Source organism: Bacidia gigantensis, assembly GCF_019456465.1.
Source record: "Bacidia gigantensis strain McMullin 20006 chromosome Unknown contig_295, whole genome shotgun sequence".
Taxonomy (NCBI): domain Eukaryota; kingdom Fungi; phylum Ascomycota; class Lecanoromycetes; order Lecanorales; family Ramalinaceae; genus Bacidia; species Bacidia gigantensis.
The window spans coordinates 1,490,797-1,509,709 of NW_025408608.1; the positions used below are offsets into that span (position 1 = coordinate 1,490,797).

Genomic DNA, 18,913 nt, shown 5'->3' on the forward strand with positions numbered 1-18,913 from the left:
CCTTGAGATGCCGCTGTATCTCGAACATAGCTAAAGGCGACTTACAAGATTCAGTCCCACTGCGCTTTGTACGAAAGTCTCGGTCCCAAGGCTTGACCCGTTGAGGGGTGTCTGGAATCAAGACTCTTCTATTACTTATTCAATCAAGTCTCAACTGCTGGAATTGCGATATAGACCCTTCTAGTAACGCGACTTCGCTTTCCGCATCCTCCAACTTTTTCTTCTCAACCCTCTGTGCTTCTTCCTTCATTTTTGCCCATCCGTCACCGTTGATGATGGCTCGTTGCTTTTTAATGGTCTCACTCGATCTGTCTCTTCGTGTCTTCGCTTTCTCAATCTCCTTGTCAATGTCAATGCGATCTTTCACGAAGAGAAAGACCGCACAAGACGCCCCAACGGCTTGTGGAATGCAGCCGCTCGGATCTACGTCGTCTGATGAAAGAACGGTAACAAGAGACGAGGATCCATAGGTAGCCCGGCCGCCAAGACTCTTTATTGATGGCAACTGCTCCTTGCACGTGTCTGAAGCTTGAGAGGAATGAGGCTTCACGTATATGATAGCATTATCTTTGATGTCATAGGCCGCGGCAAGGCTTCGAACTGCTTTGCTGACACCTAGGACAAGCTCATATGCTTCTTCGCTAGCCGGATCATCAAGGCTTTTGTCATACTGAGGGAAGGCTGCTTTGACAATGCTAGGACATGAGTCTCCTGGTCTTCTAGGTAGACGTTGCCAGAGCTCTTCCGTAAGGAATGGCATGAAAGGGTGAATCAGTGTGAGAGCACCCTCAAGGGTTGTGTAAAGCGTCTGTTGCGCCGATTCACGCTCCTCTGGTGTGCCATCCTGAATGATTGTCTTTGAGTTCTCGATGTAGACATCACAAAGATTGTTGTACCAGAAATGGTAGGAACTTTGAGTAGCGTCGGAAAATTCGCGGGCTGCTAACGCCTTGTTAACTTGGCCAGCAGTGGTCGTGAGCTTGTGTAGAATCCACAGCTCCGCAACAGCTTCTTTGCCGCTCTTTGTAGCGGATGGAAGTGGCCTAAAATCGGGCGGTAATTTTCCAAGGACATATTTAGTAGCTTGATAGATCTTGTTGCAAAAGCGTCGGTAGCCATGCATTACTTTGATGTCGAAATTTATATCACCACCTGCGTTTGTCAACGGTCTTTCAAACAAATTTTCGTCATGTTTGCCTTACCTCCAGTCGTATAATTAATTAATGAGAAGCGTAGAGCGTCAGCACCACACTCTGGTATACCATCTGGGAACGATGATTTCTGCCATTTGGTTGCGGTTGCTAATTCTTTCGGGTCCAGATTCCCAGTCTGTAATTTGTGCTGGAGTCTTTCAAGAGTGATACCTTCCATCACATCAATAGGGTCTATAACATTGCCCAAGGACTTTGACATTTTCCGGCCTTCTGAGTCTCTAACCAGTGAATGGCAATATACTTCTTTGAAAGGCACTTTCCCTGTGAGTTTGATGCCAAGCATGACCATTCTAACAACCCAGAAAGTCAAGATATCCCAACCCGTTTCAAGTAGCGACGTTGGGTAGAAAAGTTCCATGTCCGAGGTGTTTTTAGGCCAGCCCATAATTGAAAAAGGCCACAAGCTCGAGGTGAACCAAGTGTCGAAGACGTCTTCGTCTTGCTCTAATTTGAGGGCTTTACCTGGGAATTTTGCCTTCGCCTTCTGCTCTGCTTCCTCTTTTGAACGGCCAGCTACCCACCGTGAACTATCGGAACGATCATTTGGCTCACCCTCAACAACAGCAAAATAAGCTGGGATTTGATGGCCCCACCATAGCTGTCTTGATATACACCAAGGATTGATATCTTTAAGCCATCGATGATAATCTCTCTCTGCCGTCTCGGGTTTGATTGCAATATCACCGTCTTCAACTGCTTTTATTGCTGTATCCGCCATACTTCGCATATTCATCCACCATTGAGGCTTAAGAATGTACTCAATCACATCTCCAGTCTTTTGACAAACTGGGATCACCATGGGGTTATTCACCGATTTAACGTAAAGCCCACAATTTTTCCAAGCCTCAACGACCTTGTATCGCGCGTCGTACCGCTTCATGCCCTTGAAATCTCCCGTATTTTCATTCATCAAGCCATCATCAGTGAGAATGTTGATGAACTCTAGATTGTGTCTTTTGCCTATATCATAATCGGCAAGGTCATGTGCTGGTGTCACTTTCATTGCACCAGTCCCGAGTCCTTCCTTAACATGATCGTCAGTAAATATAGGGAGGAGTCGATCCTTGATGAAAGGATGTCTAGCATTCTTGCCAACGAGGTGCTTCCACCGAGCTTCTGTAGGGCAGATGGCAATTCCTGTGTCACCCAGCATAGTTTCAGGCCGAGTAGTCGCTATCTCAATCTTTTCGTCACTCCCGTCAATAGTATAATAGAAATGCGTCATAACACCAAATTCTACCTTTCTGTCGTAACCTGGGAGGCTGAGAAGACTTCGTCCTTCAAGCTCTTTGCTGTCTATCTCTATATTTGAAATTGCAGTGTTCAGTGCTGTGCACCAGTTGACGAGTCGATTGGCGCGGTAAATCAGACCTTCCTCGTGTAGCCGTACAAAGTGCTCTACCGTCGCTATTGTATGTCCTTCGTCCATGGTAAATCGCTCCCGGGTCCAGTCTAGAGACCCACCCATTCGCCGGATGACATTATTTATATTGTCTTTCTTCTCCTCTTTCCACTCGGAAACTGTCTCAAGGAACTTCTTCCTCCCCAGATCAATCCTTGAGATACCCTGCCGCCGCAGCATCTTCTCTACGACGGTTTGGGTGGATATACTGGCATGATCACAACCAGGGACCCAGAGCGTCGTCAGACCTCGCATCCTATTCCATCTTATTAAGGTATCTTGTAGCGCATTCGGCAACGCATGGCCCATATGCAGCACTCCTGTAACATTGGGAGGGGGCTCTGGAATGATAAAAGACCCTTGTTGCTTGATCTTTCCGTCTGGACCTAATTCAGGCTCAAAGAAACCAGACTTCTCCCACCATGCATACCAACCTGATTCAACTACCTTGGGAATATATGCCTTGTGGTAAGGGTCATCTAATGACTGCAGAACTATATCACGTTAAGACTTGATGTTCGGGAGAGGGGGTTGCCAATGCGTAAGGGTTTCAATGGGGGGGACCAACGTACTCTTCTTCTGCCCTGGTGGAGTAGGCTCCTTGTATTCCGGCAAAGCGTCCTCTTTCACGGTTTCTTGCTTGGCCTTTTTCTCCTTGCTCTTAGAAAGCTCTGCGCTACCCGAGGCTACTGTAGTCTTTGCTTTCTTTTCCTCGAATTTCTTTTGCTTCTCGGCTTTCTTTTTCTCCTTGTCTAATTCTTTTGCGCTCTTCACTTTAGTCCCAGCTTCCTTGTCTCCTCTATCATGTCCGCCATCGTGTTGCCCCATAAGATCTTCCTTCGCCGACCCGATGATTGCGGCCGTCGCTTCTGCAGATGCTGCTGGTGGCTGGCCAGAAGCCGGACCGGTCTTGAGGCCGGCAGGGTTGTGCGAAGCTGGATTGAGAGCCATGGACGCGAATGCTTTGGAAAACAAGGGTTTCAAAAAGAAACGGCGCATGGGCCGATGATAAGAGAGTCACATCGGTGGGTTCCGCTTGAGGTGTCGAGGGGTAGGAAAATGCACGATGATATCACGTGCCGATTTCGCGAAATAATACTTCTGATATTGGTCACGGGATCAGTGACCCTACATGCTAATTCTATGCTTTTGGGGTTCAAATGAAATATGATTTCGTTGTGTGTAGGCAAAGGTCATGCAATCGTGGATCCACTCGTATCTACGTATCTAGATAGTACCCTGAATATCATGCTCATCAATATCATCCATTGCCCCGAAGTAGAAGCTTCTGACTTCTGCAGATTTTATGACGAAATCACACGCAAAGGAGGTCGAACATCGTTCATGACGTTATGAAAGAGGAGTTTTGATCATTGATGATCAAATGAAATTGCGTTTTGACGTCCCACCTGGTGGAACGAATCGCGAACACTACAGTCAATTTGCAACATGGTTGGAAGCTGTCGCTGCAGTCCTGATCGGTGTGAAATAAGGATGAGCCATTGCCTCCTTTGCTGTAAGTCGTTCCTGTACGGACATTAGATGGGGCGGTACTTGAATGAGGGAGGGGAGCGCTACCTGATGATCATAACGCAACAACTTATCTAGGAAGTCGATGGCATCGTTGCTGACAAACCTTTGGTTTTCTTGGTTCACAAAGGTGTGCCAACTCTTCTTTTGAAACCTGCCTAGAATATCGTCGTACTGAGTATCAAGGTCGATTTCGTATTTGTCCAAATACTCAAACAAGGCCTCTGTGCCTAAGACCTTGGCGATCTTCACTAATTGATCTGAGTTGCTATTCCCGTGAAAGAAGGGTTCTTTCCGAAAGATCATTGACGCGAACATAGCGCCCAGAGACCACATATCAAGAGAATAGTCATACTCCTGGAAGTCGACGAGAAGTTCGGGGCCCTTGAAGTATCTAGATGCAACGCGAACATTATACTCTGTGCCCTCATGGTAGAACTCGGCAAGACCCCAGTCTATCAACCGCAGCTACAACACAATCAGTAGGACGTTCATGGTGCAGGGTCAAACAGTCTGACCTTTCTCTTGTCATGATCTATCATGACATTGTGTGGCTTGACATCTCGGTGCATTATCCCCTTGCTGTGACAAAAGTCTAAGGCCTACAAAAGAGATTAGAGGCTTCAGCTCTCTGCGGGCATTTCACTATACCTTAAGAAGCTCAAAGATGTAGTAACGCACGTCATAATCCCCAAACTTGGGGTACAGACTGCGGAAGTCGGTGTTGTTGACGTACTCGAAGATCAACGATGGTGTCTTGCTCTGGCTGTCTCTGACAACGTCCAGTAATGCAACAACATTGGGCCCGCCTGAAAGGTTTTGCAGAATTTTGATCTCCCGTTTTATTTTCTTCTTCTTGACTGGTTTCAAGACTTTGATCACGCATTTCTGATAATTCACAACATTTATGCCCTCAAAGACCTCTGAATACTTGCCCCGCCCTAATCCATTAGCATAGGTCGTCGAGAGGAGCTCCGGGATATCGTATGACGTAGGTACCTATTTTCCGAACGACTTCATAGTTTTCTAGGACTCCCCATGTGATAATGACACTATCATACTCCCAATAAGACTTGGGCATGTGCTGATTCACATCGGCATAGACTCGGGCCATTGCGCTCTATCTTCGGAGCGGCGCAAGGCTGAAAGGACAGGGCAGATCTCTTCTATTGACAGTCATGGAGAAATATGTTGACTTTGAAGCTGGCGTAAGTTGAATGTTTCTTTAGAATCTCATTGTTGGTTGGCGCAGAGAACTTCAAGGTGGGATAGATCTTCCTAGCAAGCTTTGACACGGGAACTGAGGTTTGAATTTGGGCTTGGCGCAGTTGGGCGACCTCGCCCGTCTATCCAACATGACACGCAAGACATCTTCAGCCCGGTGTCAATATCGGGGAGAGAATCGAGATGTATTACGACTTAAATGTTCCATATACTGTCAATCAAGCAGAGTTGCAACAAACACTACGCTTTCTTACCGAACGCAAGTCAACAGCAGGGACCCGAACTTCGTAGGCTAAAGCTAAAGGGACGCAGTGGGTTACACTACCATTGCTCTTGAATTCTCAATCACCGGAAAGGTCCCAGCCCAGATAACCAACGAAATACCAAACCCGTTACCATTCACTCCACCTGCTAAGCTAAGGATCATCCGGCGCTGTACCCTTTTTCTTTCAGACCCCAGCCAGAACTATCGACTACCGCAGTTGTCCACAACGTACGACTTGTTTGCATTGAGACCTACCACAGAGAAGGCTCTCCAATTAGCATGTTATTCCTTAGAGTGCGACCTTATATCATTGGACTTTAGCATCCGACATCCTTTCTACTTTCCAATCAAAACAATCAAGTCTGCTCTTGAACGAGGCATAAAGTTTGAAATATGCTATGGGCCAGGCGTGCTCAATGCTGATGGCGGCGCCTCCAGAAGAAACCTGATCAGCAATGCTACGCAATTGATTCGTGCCACACGTGGCAAAGGCATTGTTATCAGCAGCGAAGCGAAGGAAGCATTGGCGTGTCGCAGTCCTGCAGACATCATTAATCTAGCAGCACTGTGGGGTTTGCCTCAGGAGCGAGGTACAGAGGCAGTGGGGAGAGAAGCTCGTAGTGTCGTAGTCCAGGCCGAGATGAAAAGACGGAGCTACCGAGGGGTTATCGATGTCTTGCACGGAGGAGAAGAGCCTGAAAGAGACCCGGCTTTGGAGAATTCGAATGGGAGCGTAGGAAAGAATAAGAGGAAAGCAGATACTTTCGATGAAGAGTCTGCAGTCATTGCAAACGCACAGAAGCCTCTCTCGAAACGTCAACAGAAGCGTCAAGCTAAGCAAGCTCGGTAAGAATTTAGCCCAACAATACTAGATTACTAATAGAGGAGTCAATTCTGATGAAGAGTCGCAAGTAGTGAGTAGTGCAATGCAATGATAATCGGCTGGATGACCATTACGCTGGAGGGCGCGACTAACCATAAGGAGGCTTTTACGCCAAGGCTGTCATCCCGAGCCTCAATGACGTTGTCGTATTCGCATGTTGACCTGAATACACGGTGCCTCCAAAGGCCGTACATATATAGATGTGGGCTCCGGCCCTCATGCGCCCGTTTTCCAAAAGTGCACATTCATGAGCCATGGAAGTCCACGCCCTCGATGATTACTACCTTGCCATTACACTTCTTATTACCATTGCCTACCAATTGTTCTTCTTCTCCATTGCTTGGACCTTCAAATTCGACAAATTAACTGGTATGTCGCTGTACAATGAGTTAACTGTACGTCTGACGCATATACTAATTTGCAAATCAGATTTTGCGGGCGGCACCAATTTCGTTGTCCTCGCAATCATAACCTTAGCATTCTCCGGCCATCACAATGCTCGCCAAATCATCGACTCGCTGTTTATTATGATATGGGGCGCCCGCCTCTCTGGCTTTCTACTCTTTCGTATCTTGAAAACAGGCAAAGATGATCGCTTTGACGACAAACGCGACAAGTTCTTCTCTTTCTTGGGCTTCTGGATCTTCCAAATGGTTTGGGTGTGGGCGGTCTCATTGCCAGTGACCATTTTGAACAGCCCAAATGTGACGCAATTTTCCCAACCGAGGTTCGGAACTGGAAGAGACATCGCTGGAGTCATTCTCTTCGCAATCGGATTTGTCATGGAGAGTGTTTGCGATGTGCAGAAGTATAGGTTCAGAAGTAACCCTAACAACAAGGGCAAAGTCTGCGACGTCGGATTCTTTTCGTGGTCAAGACATCCTAATTACTTCGGAGAAATCATCATGCAATTTTGTGAGCTAGACGTGTCCCTTATGACTGAACATGGCTGACACAATACAGCGATTTTCATGATAGCGGTGTCACCAGCAGCCTACGGCTATGTCAGAGGCGGTGCGTACGATGCGCTTTACGCCTCCATTCTTGGCCCAATCTTCTTGACCATGCTCCTCATGTTCCTCTCTGGCCTACCCCTGCAGGAGCGTCCTGGTGCGAAGAAAAGGTATGAGAGCGGCAACAACTGGGAAGAATACAAGCGCTGGACAGAGCGAACGAGCATCCTTCTTCCATTTCCTCCCCAGCTTTATGTGAAAATGCCTGTGATCCTGAAACGTACAATTTTTCTCGAGTTCCCAATCTACGTCTTCGATCCTGTGAAGCACGCAGATCAGAGCAAGGTGCGGGATAGAGAAGCGGAAGAGGGTAGAAGTGAGCAATGAAAAACGATGATAAATTCACATATATAATACTCAATTCAGCGCCATAGATGACTCTTTTTAAACGATAATTTGGACAATCTCACACTTCAATACCGAAGCGCGATATCTCTTTCAATCAAAGATTTAATAATCAATCGAGTTCCCCAAATACTCCAATTTGTTGCCTCCTAAGGCGTGCTAGCCTAGCAAGCTAGGCCAGAAAAGGCTTAGTCGCCTCGCGGCGCCGGCTCCGGAAAGTCCGTATTTTTGGTTTTTGAGCTTCGTAACCATTTTGAAAATCAATTAGATTACTCCGGTCTCCCGCACCCAACTTTTCAAGGTTAGAATATCTCTCTTTGCTCGGCGCGAGTTTTCTATAGAATCTTAGACCGAGCGAAGAGAGATATTCAAAACTTGAAAAATTGGGTGCGGGAGACCAGGGTGATCTGATTGAAGATTTTTCTAAGCAAGCTAGACTCTTTAAACAGAAAATTACTGTAAAGTACGGTCTAGCTCCTTTTTTCTGGCTGTGTATGTAATCTACCTGAGCGGACGCAAGATTTTGGTTTTTTTGAGTCAAAAATACCAGATTTTGGAAGGCCCCTGTAAGGGCGCTAGTTCCCCCTAAGCAGGGGGTCTGAAAGCTTATGGAGACAATGAGGGCCAAATGACTTGAATCTGTCTTTGCCTTTCTTTGCGTATTTGTGGACTTACGATTCCACTCGCTCTGCAACCCTAGCACTTGTGCATAGCTGCTGGGGCCTCTCATAGATCTTCAGTCTGTATTACTACGCGATTCGCAGGGTTTTGGACGCCTTCTGCGATTGTTCTCTGAGTGATGGCGCCCACGGCGTGACATCTGACTTGCACTACCTTGGCCCGACACCTTACAGACGTTGGATTGTGTCACTTTGCTCCTGGAAAAGAGCTGAACATTGGGGTGTTGTATCCTGGCGTGGCTATTAGGCGACTATGGAGTTCAGAGAAGTTCAAGAGAAGTCTAAGGACCTCCAGAAAGCCACAGCTGCCAACGCCAACTCAGACCATATCATTAAAATATTGAACGATCTTAGAACGGGAGTTAAACCCAACGAGGATCTCCTTCGACAGACGAAGATCGGGGTCATTGTTAATAGATCGAAAGCACACAAAGACCCTAAAATCAGCCGCCTAGCTAGCGAGATCGTGAAGAAATGGAGAGATGATATCGACAAGCAGAAGAGTGGCAGATCAAGTCCTGCTTCAGACAAGAAGGGCATCACGTCAGGAACGGCATCGCCGCTTCCTACAAATGGCACTAAGTTGAAGCCAGGTGTGCCATTAGATCAACGAGACTTCAAGAAAGACAAGATCAACACGGCAAAGACGAACCAAGCGACAAGGGACAACTGCATTGGGTTGCTGTACAATGGTTTATGCTTCATGTCGCCCGACCCAGCGTCTGAAGTTCTCAATGTTGCCGTCGCTGTGGAAGCCGCGGGATACGCTCATGTTGGACCCGAATCGAATGCCGGATACACAACCAAGATGCGGTCGCTTTACATGAACCTAAAGAACAAGTCGAACAGCAAATTGCGTAGACAGGTGCTTGACGGCGAGATCAAACCTGATCAGCTGGTCAAAATGAGCTCCGAGGAGCTGAAAAGCGAGGAGAGACGTCTAGCTGATAATGCCCTCATTAAGGAGAACATGAAAGAGGCCCAAATGCCGCAGGCGGAAAAAAGCATTAGTACGGCGATACAATGCAAGAATCCTAAATGTGGCAAGAACACAGTCGCATACACACAGGCGCAGACACGGAGTGCTGATGAACCTATGACCACTTTTTGCGAATGTAAGTGGTGGCTCTTTCATCAAATCTCGTTGGCCGTGCGATCGCAGCATTGGAGAGCTGTAATTCAATATTGCAAAGTCATTCTTACTCTGCATGTGAAGTTTGGGAGATAAGTCAGTGAGTGCTGACGAGTTTAACTTGTAGGTCAATCGTGTGGACGCCGTTGGAAGGTATGTTGCTGGCAAGCAATTCTCACACATGAAGGACTAATCTTTCGTCACTAGTTCTCATGATCTATTTCCCCAATCGCGCATTTGAATACGTCTTGTTAGGACGTTATTCATGGATCATGAATTAATTTAAATCCCAAGCGAGCATGCCTTAAACGCTTCGCGAATGACATCAATATCAGGCAATTCACCCTCAAGGCTTCTAGGAGAGATAGAATGCACATTTGTTGAGTTTTGCCGCATGAAAAGTCCTGGAGTCCTGTGATATGCCCAAAACAATTCAACCAGGATGGATTAAAGATCAGACCTCCGCCAAAGGCGTTGGGTAAATCTATATTAGTTCATGAGGATTTGTAGTCAACCGTAGTGGACGAATATGTCCCCATTTCGAGCGAGAACGTCTCATTTGAATTATTTGTAAACTAGACTGGGAAGTATTTGGACTGTTCTCGATGCATCAACTAGGGTTGCATTGTTTCCATTGCCTCCAGAGCATTCACACGCTACCGCTGTTTCGTGCTTCAATCAGCTCATAAGAAGACTGACACGCATTATTCTATCTGGTCTCCTTCCTAAGGATGCACAAATGTCGTTTGCATTCAGCAAGTAGCAACGGTAAACCGCTCATCAGAGTCCAATGTAGCGCCCGCTTCTCGAATAGCTTCGGTCCAGCCCAAAATCGGAAGGAAGATGGGGACGAGATCGCAAGGTCAAATGGTTAGGTTATACATCTAATTGTTAAATTCTACTTCTCAATCTTAATGACCTCAAGGTGCAGATCAACCTCCACGCACTCGCTCGCACCGCCTCCAAGCCGTCTCGGACGAGATGAAAAATCTTTATGAAAGCTCTGAATTTCGCGCAATTTCTACCGTGCAGCCTTCCAGCAGTGGAGCAACGCCCTTCAGAATTCGCTACGAGAGAGGAGACTCCCCATTTCAATCAATCCAAGCGACAGCTCCCTCTGCGATAAAAGAGAGGCTTCGCCAAAGAGCAGCCGAGCGCTCCACAGAGCCATCTCGTCCTCCTGCTACAGCAAAGCCCCCTTTACCCCAAGAACAGCACAGCAGCCCCCCACAAACAGGTCGAGACCTGCACCTTCATCCCGAGGCCCCCGCAATCGGGGCGATCGCAGCTCGAATCGTAGCAAAAGCGCGCCGCGTCAACAGCGCGGAGAGATCGACAACGATGAGCAAGAATCTGAGGTTGAATCCTTGACGCCGGAGCAGGAAGCCGAGGCTGAGGCCCAGAAGAAGGCGGAGGCGGACTACATGGACTCTCTTATTTTCTCTGCAATCGAAAACCCAGAGTCCGTGCCCCCAACCTTCAGGGAGAGCGAGGAGGGCACGGAGTTTCTTAGTCATATACACGTCAATAAGGTAGAGCCCAGAGAGTTTGAGGTGAAAGATCTACTGGGGCATCAGCTGGGTGGGAAAGGAAGGTTGGCAGGCTTGTGGGAAATGGCAAGACGTGTGGCATTGAAGGAGCAGGTGCAATTTGAGAGTCAAGAAGAGAGGGAAGACGTGATGATGTTGGTGGAGAAGATCAGGAACGATAATCTGGACAAAGATATGAAAGAGAAAATGGGCAGACCGTCCGTAGGGAAGGAAGAGGCAGAGGAAGGGGCGCGAAATGTATTAGAGAAGTGGGTTCGTGGGAGGTACGAGCAGACTGGAGGCGCGGAGGGTGTACTGGGTGAGGTGGGTAGAGCTTACATGACAGAGGATGCAAAGAGCGTTCTCAGACATGTCAAGAAGTTGCTTAGCCAGGGGAGAGTACGACCTCAAGGCAAGGTTGCGGAGGCTGTCGGAGCGGGAGCTCCATAAACCACGTACACAAAGTAGAGGCAGCCCAATCTTGCCAAAATATATATCAAACCTAGATCTTGGGCTTTTGGTTGCTAAACGGGTACCTTCATGATGTGAAATTCTTGATCACTTCTTCGTTTCCCCAGGATATCGCAAACATTTCCTGCCTTTTCCAAGGAAGCTATACAACATACAATATCGGTGTTGATACAGCTGCCAACCGTGATTGTCTTCTCCAAGCAAGTTTTATGCAGAAGACAGGCGTTTTGAGCAGATCCTCTTTTGCCACCGACATTTTTGAGCCTTTCCTATACTCTATGTGGTACCAATCCACTCTCCATCATTGTGCGTATATTTCTGGCAGACCTTTGACAGGGTACGCCCGAAGGAGCTGTTTCTCGTGATGGCTTGAAGAAGATGAGAATGCAACCAGAAGATGTCCCCACCTCAAGCGCTGGTCCATTATGCGAGGCCATGCACCTATGATGGGCCCACAAATGCAGTTCTGTCAATCAAGGGAAAGGGATTGCCCGATTGGCAATATAGTGACAATATGGGAATCTGTTGCGGTATTGGAGGCAGAAACCAGCAGGCGTGAGGCTAACGAGCATTGGGGAATATCAACATGAAAATTTCTATCACAGCAACGATAACACTGGCCACAAACGTTCCAACAGTGGTATGGTCCACGACAACGAGGGTCAGATACGACGACGCCACGGCGTTGCTAGGTACAACAAGGGTTGTGAACCGCAATAGCGCTGATCTCGATAGAAAGATATGCTCTCTTTCGAGAGCTCCTAGGACGGCATGGTAGAGAGTGTGACGATGGCGAGATAGGAACTATTACCCACGTGTGCATTGTGATGCTCCATCTGGTGCAGCAAGAAGCGCGGCATGCGTTGTGCAGACAAGGATGCTGAAAGCGGTGAAGAGGCTTCAGCAATCCCTGTGCAAGTGCACACTGCACAGAATGGTCAGGTTGGGGGGATAAGCGCGCAATTGAAGGTTCCAATCGGTCAACGAGAAAGGCTCAATAATAATAAGCTTGAAGCCCCACACAAGATTTTCAACGTGTCCCACACCACCATTGCAAAACGCACCACTACCTCGTCGACAGAAGCGGAGATTTTTTGGAGGCAGCGATCAGCCACCCCGCAGTAGTTGCATATGCCAAAAGCTGGAGACGTGGTGTGCGAACGGTTAGCTTGCATCCGAGCTCTTTGAAACGACAGCCACATATCATGATCATTGGAGCGATAACAAGGTGGGGAAGCTTTGGAAGGGAAGCAGAGGTTTTGGGCGGGGGATCATGATTGACGGTGCATGAAGTCTTTCAGTTCTTGCTTATGCACGCATTCTTGGGGCACTGGGCAGTCGTGGACAAGAGCTTCTAGCCAAGTTGGCTGAGTTGGCGGATGAGGCTTTGGACGGGAAGAGCAAGTTCAGTTGCAGATCATTTCATCTTCGATTCGTTCCATCGCCGGCTTTCCTCTGGGCCGACGAAAGAGGAAGGGACTAAATGCTCTTGGTTGCTTTGGGCAAGCTCCTACCAGACACACCAATGAACAATCTCCCAGCTCCCAAGCGGCTATACCGAACAGGCTGGCGTCATGATGATAGCGCTCACGCCAATGCAGCAAGCTCCTCTAGCTCGCCAGAGCGACGATCTTTTATTATGTCACTAACGCACGGCCGATGCTCTTCCCGTCCATCCAGACCCTGCATACCTTGCACCAAAGGCGCCCCAGTGGTCATGATACAGCTGAATTGGCCCGATACTCTTGACCTCATGGTCGACCGTGTCTGGAGCTATCCCCCCTGCCAAAATCATAATGTAAATTAATGCATCAAATGCCCGCGCGTCTCTCGTCAGCTTCCATCATTTCCCACCGCAAGTAACACTGGATGCTGCATGGCGTTGTACGCCTTTATTAATTGACATCTTTACCGTCACAAATACCCCAAGCTCGCCCACCATGCCTTCCTTTCGTCGATCTCGATCAGCCCTTCGCCCGCCGTCATCTTCGAGAGAACGGCCGGCGAAACTGATGAAGAGCAATCCGGTCAGCAGGAACACCTCACCAGCGCCTCTGAGACGTCGCGGTTCCAAATTGGACGAGTATCTGGCCAAGTCAAGCAGGAGAAATTCCACTTCAACCCTGACAGCGACCGCTGATATAGTGCCCACGTTCCTCTCCGCGAAGGAAATGAAGCGATGGGATGGCGTGCAGCGGATGACCGAGAGATGGGACTTCGTCCGAAGGGTACGACGTCCGTGCTCTCTCTCAGATTCAAGCTTATGTGATTTGGTAGGATCCCGAGTTGTGGCTCCCAAACGGGGATTGTCTTGTTCACTTCTACGAACGAGGCGGTTCAAAGCGGGGCGCCTCACTTCGCATCTACCTGGCGGACGTCGAAGCCAGCAACTGCGGGCCTTTGCTTGATAACCTCTACAGCGATCCCACTCCAGGGAGCTTCGAGCTCTCCCCGAGTCAAAGCGCGCAACAAGAGATTCGGGTTACTTTGATGAACCTTCGCCATATGCCCAACACGATTTGTATCTCGCAGCGCCATCGCACTATTCGCGAGAAGAAGCATTGCAGTATCACGTCATCACCAGGAATTTTTTTGCCTGGATGTATGAAAAACCACTCGTTGGTGAACGTTTGGGCCAAGGTCTCATCAACCTCCAAGAGCGCATGCACGTCTACAGACCAATATCAAATGAAAACCAGGACGATCTCCTCAAATATGTAGAGGATCAAGGATACATGGATTTCAGGCACTGTCCGGATCATGCTCTCGCACTGCTCCAGTATGCGGAAAAGTATGAACTTGACGACCTATGGACAGATGCCTTCGTGCATTGCTCAGGCATGAATGACGAACTGGAGATAAGTGGTGAGCTCGAGGTAGGATCTCACGTTCTGATCTCCTTGTAGCACAGTTAATCAGAAATAGAAAGTCTCTCGTACTTCGCAAAACCTCATCACACGCGCTCACATCGAAATGGACATTCGACTTGAGAGAGCGGGAAGGTCTCTCACAAGCTTCCTAGAAGAAGACTTATCAGATGCGTTGGGCAAAGAGGCTTATCTCCAGCTGGAGAGATTTAGATCTTTTCTGTATAGCTTCTATGTCGGGCGGTATAGTTTTTGGCCTCCGGCAGCTGGGATCACCTCCAGCGGCATCTTGCCGAAATCGGTCTACTCGTCGATGTATCTCGACTTCCGCAACCTCTATGGTTACCTAGCCGATACGGAGTCTCGAGCGTCCCTCCGAGACGAGCAATATGTCATTGACTGCTCCTCCATTTCTGATCTCCTTTCAGAATTCGATCGAAAGCATAAACTTGATCAATTGCCGTATTTACTTCCTTTGATCCCAAAGCTGCCAGAGCAAGTGAATCGACGCAGATCAATCTTCAATATTCTCGGTTGGGGCCGCGCCAGGCAGGAGAGAAGGGTTGCAGCCTTCTCTGCTCTCAAAGCAGCCACCAATCACAACGACTCACAGGTTATGAATAGCAACATTGTCCGCGAGTACTTACGCTTTGAAAGAGACTGGGCGATGATCGAAAGCCCTGCTGTCTCGTGCGCTGATGGTCGCCGAGCGCGGTTCGTATTAATTTATGCAATGTTGCAAATGCTGATTAGCATCGCTCGAGTACCGAGTGAAGTACGGGAGACTGAAGGCGTGTCTTACCCTCTGTGCTGTCAGACGGCCGGGACACCACCGTGGGCGAATAAAAAGGTTGAGGTACCGTCATCTTCAAGGCCTCCCTTGAGCCGCAATCGCACCAGTCAGCTTAGCATCCAAACAAGCTGTTTGAAACCAGGTCCTCTCAGAGTCAGTCGCAATTCAAGCGTGACACCAAGCCGTCCGCAGCGAACGTCCTTCGCGCGAAATATCCCCCTTAGGGCGCCAGTACCACTCAGATCATCATCAATCGAGGTGCTTGATCATTTCGCGGAGCCCGAGACTGCAAGTCCCCGACCTTTCAGTTTCGCAACCGTTACACCTTCTCGTTCCACTCCGTCTCTGCGTGCTGTATCTCGCACGTTACCTCAGGATATCAACACCACCATTGCCCCTGAACATACTTCCGATCCGAGCACGCCCTCAAGCACGGACATGAGTGGGAGTGGTGGCTGGAGCGCAAGTTCAAGCGAAGCCGACATGGAACACCAAAGTGTTGCTGGTACTGACAGCAATTACGGGGACGACGAACATGAAGACCGCAACAAATCCACTTTGAAAGTGCCGCGGGGTTCATCTTTGAAAGCTCCCCGGCGAACCAATTCCGCCAGCAGCCTCAAGCAAGTCAATCCTGAGGTCGAACAGTTCTTGAGTGCCTGAATCTTCTATTAATATATCTCCTTTGTTTCCAAGAGAATGATGGCGTTTGAACGGAAAATGGGTTAGCTAGGATGGGCAACAGATACCCCTCTTTTTGAGTTCGTGTTGATTGTGATACCCCCCAATGGTCGGTCCTTCAGTGGGAGGCTAAGTCATTCTTTGACGTCTATATGATATGTCTCTTAAGTATATTGATGATTAATGGACAATTATCCTGCGACTCTGAGTCTTTTGTGCTACTAGTCTTCCAAATGCTCTTCGATACGCTGAACCAGCCTGTCTTTGTCGATGGTGCTGTTTGCTTCTGTTCACTACCATTACCAAAGAGGGGCTCCCGATAGCTGCCACAGTCGGAAGTGCAAGATACTTTCCATCACAACCGGCGGCAAAGACGCAGATTTCTATCGCCCCATTAGGTTCTAAGAAGATGAAGGTTCCTTGCTGACGCCTAAGAAAATACCAATATCTAAACCCGGAGAACAGCCAAATCAGTAGGAGGATGGACGAACACGAAAAAGGGATGGCGCGCAGAGTGAGCACTCCTGACAGGACATATGTTACGTATAGCTACCGCTGGCAATTCCAAATCAGAAGACTATTCATACTATTAGGGAAACAAGGTTGAGAGGATTGCACTGGCAGCGGCGGATAAGAATGAAATCGAAAGTGGTAGTCGGGGGGTTAGAAAGTGAATAAAGTAGACAGCGGCAGGAAAAGGGGCAAGCTGGGAAGGCAGGCGCAGAGAAGCAGAGGCGTTTAGAGGGGATTCAAGACTTTGAATTCACTTCTGCAGTCACCTCTATTGAAAGATAATTGCTTTCGTGACTGCCGGCTTCGCTTTCCAAAGATATAAAAACTTTTGTTTTCGGTCCAAGTGTGGAGGAATCCTTCTCACATCTCCTTTTTCCAATCATCCCCCTCTTACTTCTCTCAATTCATTTATCTGGCTGCCTCTCCTATCCATTCGTAACAGCAAGAGCGCTCATCATTCTTTGGGCCTTTCTTCACGGATGGACAGTTCGAGATTACTTACTTCGACGCGAGCCTTGCCGTCAGATCTAGCTTAGGCTATGGGTAGTGAAGATCGAGATGATGGTCAAGAATGACTTGCGCAAACACGGTACGAGAAGGAAGCTGGGTGTAAGATTGGGAGGGTGGCATTTTTTCCAGTCGCACAATCTGTGGCCTTGGGAGGCGTGTATGGGAAGAGATGGTCCGTGTAGTCTGATAAAGTATTCAATGATGATCTCTCTGAATTCTACATGTGATTGTAGGAAAGCCGGGCTGGGAAAATAAGAAACTTTATCGAAGAAATGATCAATCTGTCGTAATGCGTACTAGAAAAAAATTCGAGTACTTTCAACAAAATCCCTATTGGGTGTTTGCCAGTTAATGACTCCTGAATCCTCAAACCTAGCCTGTATCAAGGTCAAAAATATCTTGAGTGTCAATCTGTGCTGGGTGCAAAGGGACTAGGAGTCCTCCTAACAAGCGACCGACACAGAGCCAAATGGAACGTTGATGCATTTTGAATTGCGAACAACCAAAGGAGACCCTCGGCAATCTCCACTGGACCAGGTCGTTGTGAGGCAAGCACTTGCCAATCACAAGAGTCAGGGTAGTTTCGATCGATTCGAAGACCTGACGGGTGTAAAGTAGTCGCGATCCGGAAATCTGAATACTGCTTCCCCTGGCAACAGTACTGAGCCCTTGCCCTTGCGAGACTTGATCTATAATCTGGGAACTAAAAGAGTTGCTACCAGACTAGAGATTCACAGTAGCTGATGCTGCTGATACGGCTCTCGTATCGACCTCATTTCTGACAGCAAGAGGTGATAGTTCTGCTACCGGGCTTGAAGCAGCGAGACTGATGATCATGGTGCGGGTTATTGGGACAAGGAGTCGAAATTGCATGTTTGTATATGTTGTGTACGAGATAATTTGGACCTTTTGTATGATAGTTGAGAATCTAGTATATCAAAGAGTGATGTTGATGGTATATATGCAGTATTATGTACCGTAGCGTCGGTAGAGGAGCTCGCAGTAAGATGTTCATATGCTCAGTGTATACCAAAAAGATGACTTCATGCCTCACGTGATTTGATCAGACGTTTTCCTTAGAGCACGCGCTCGAGTCATATGTATTGCAGAGTGTATTCCATAGTCGCTGCATACTTGCTGGTTCGTATGATCTTACGAAGCGAAGGCTTTTCAATAGATTATCAGAATGAGCGACTTTTCCTGGAGAGGCTCATGACTTTGGAGACTTTACTAGCGGATCGAATCAGTATCACTATGCTACGAAATGTAGCAAATTACCATCAGAAGCAGAGAAGATCGGTGTAAAAATGCAAGTCCTTTGATGGTTGCATCAGAATTTCTCGCATGCCGAGCTCTCATTAGAGCTTACGAGCTAGCAAACGAAGATAAGCTGGCAACATTGAGCAAGCTCAGGATGTACACCAAATTGACAAGATCACTGCTTGATCACTGCGTGTCATCGTGCTTTGTATAACGCAAGTCGTGTGATTCAACTTGGAGCTAAATCCTGAGCGTTTATGTGGATCTTGCTGTTCGTGAGGCGTACCATTTTTGAAAGTGGAGCAGCATACTTATCAACTTTTCTGTGAGAAGAGCGCTGAAAAGAGAATCTAGCTTGAAGAATGATAGTTGGTAGACCCGCCCGAGCGAAAGTAGACGACTTTGGAATCTGTCTTTTTGGGGGACGGAAGCTTCACTTGCGTACTGAGGGAAAGACGAGCTTGAAAGACAGACTGGAAGTTCCGAATGCTTCACATAGATATCAATACTTTCTAAGAATCTGGACTTGGACTGGGCGAGTGGCGAGTGGTGGAGGCTAGCCTAATCGAGCGTCAACACAAGATTGGCAAAAGAAAAGAAA

General features: G+C 47.9%; 6 protein-coding genes across 6 annotated transcripts; 4 read left to right on the forward strand and 2 right to left on the reverse strand.

The window, feature by feature from the left end:
- Positions 1-139: 139 nt before the first annotated feature.
- KY384_008488 (uncharacterized protein) lies at positions 140-3,567 on the reverse strand (the record flags this gene model as incomplete). The annotated part of the gene is made up of 3 exons (XM_044816977.1): positions 140-1,152; positions 1,203-3,110; positions 3,189-3,567. The coding sequence occupies 3 exons, from the start codon at positions 3,565-3,567 to the stop codon at positions 140-142; spliced, it is 3,300 nt and encodes a 1,099-aa protein (XP_044666342.1).
- A 486-nt stretch (positions 3,568-4,053) lies between these two features.
- On the reverse strand, positions 4,054-5,260 carry KY384_008489 (uncharacterized protein; the record flags this gene model as incomplete). Its single annotated transcript, XM_044816978.1, has 5 exons — positions 4,054-4,143; positions 4,195-4,614; positions 4,665-4,748; positions 4,798-5,087; positions 5,146-5,260. 5 exons carry the CDS (start codon positions 5,258-5,260, stop codon positions 4,054-4,056), a joined length of 999 nt encoding a protein of 332 aa, XP_044666343.1.
- A 74-nt stretch (positions 5,261-5,334) lies between these two features.
- On the forward strand, positions 5,335-6,485 carry KY384_008490 (uncharacterized protein; the record flags this gene model as incomplete). The annotated part of the gene is made up of 3 exons (XM_044816979.1): positions 5,335-5,354; positions 5,399-5,409; positions 5,683-6,485. The coding sequence occupies 3 exons, from the start codon at positions 5,335-5,337 to the stop codon at positions 6,483-6,485; spliced, it is 834 nt and encodes a 277-aa protein (XP_044666344.1).
- Positions 6,486-6,772: 287 nt separating this feature from the next.
- KY384_008491 (uncharacterized protein) lies at positions 6,773-7,858 on the forward strand (the record flags this gene model as incomplete). The annotated part of the gene is made up of 3 exons (XM_044816980.1): positions 6,773-6,887; positions 6,948-7,433; positions 7,482-7,858. 3 exons carry the CDS (start codon positions 6,773-6,775, stop codon positions 7,856-7,858), a joined length of 978 nt encoding a protein of 325 aa, XP_044666345.1.
- Positions 7,859-8,809: 951 nt separating this feature from the next.
- On the forward strand, positions 8,810-11,667 carry KY384_008492 (uncharacterized protein; the record flags this gene model as incomplete). The annotated part of the gene is made up of 4 exons (XM_044816981.1): positions 8,810-9,671; positions 9,816-9,841; positions 10,620-10,657; positions 10,926-11,667. 4 exons carry the CDS (start codon positions 8,810-8,812, stop codon positions 11,665-11,667), a joined length of 1,668 nt encoding a protein of 555 aa, XP_044666346.1.
- A 1,961-nt stretch (positions 11,668-13,628) lies between these two features.
- KY384_008493 (uncharacterized protein) lies at positions 13,629-16,011 on the forward strand (the record flags this gene model as incomplete). Its single annotated transcript, XM_044816982.1, has 4 exons — positions 13,629-13,916; positions 13,966-14,064; positions 14,109-14,564; positions 14,614-16,011. The coding sequence occupies 4 exons, from the start codon at positions 13,629-13,631 to the stop codon at positions 16,009-16,011; spliced, it is 2,241 nt and encodes a 746-aa protein (XP_044666347.1).
- Positions 16,012-18,913: the final 2,902 nt, after the last annotated feature.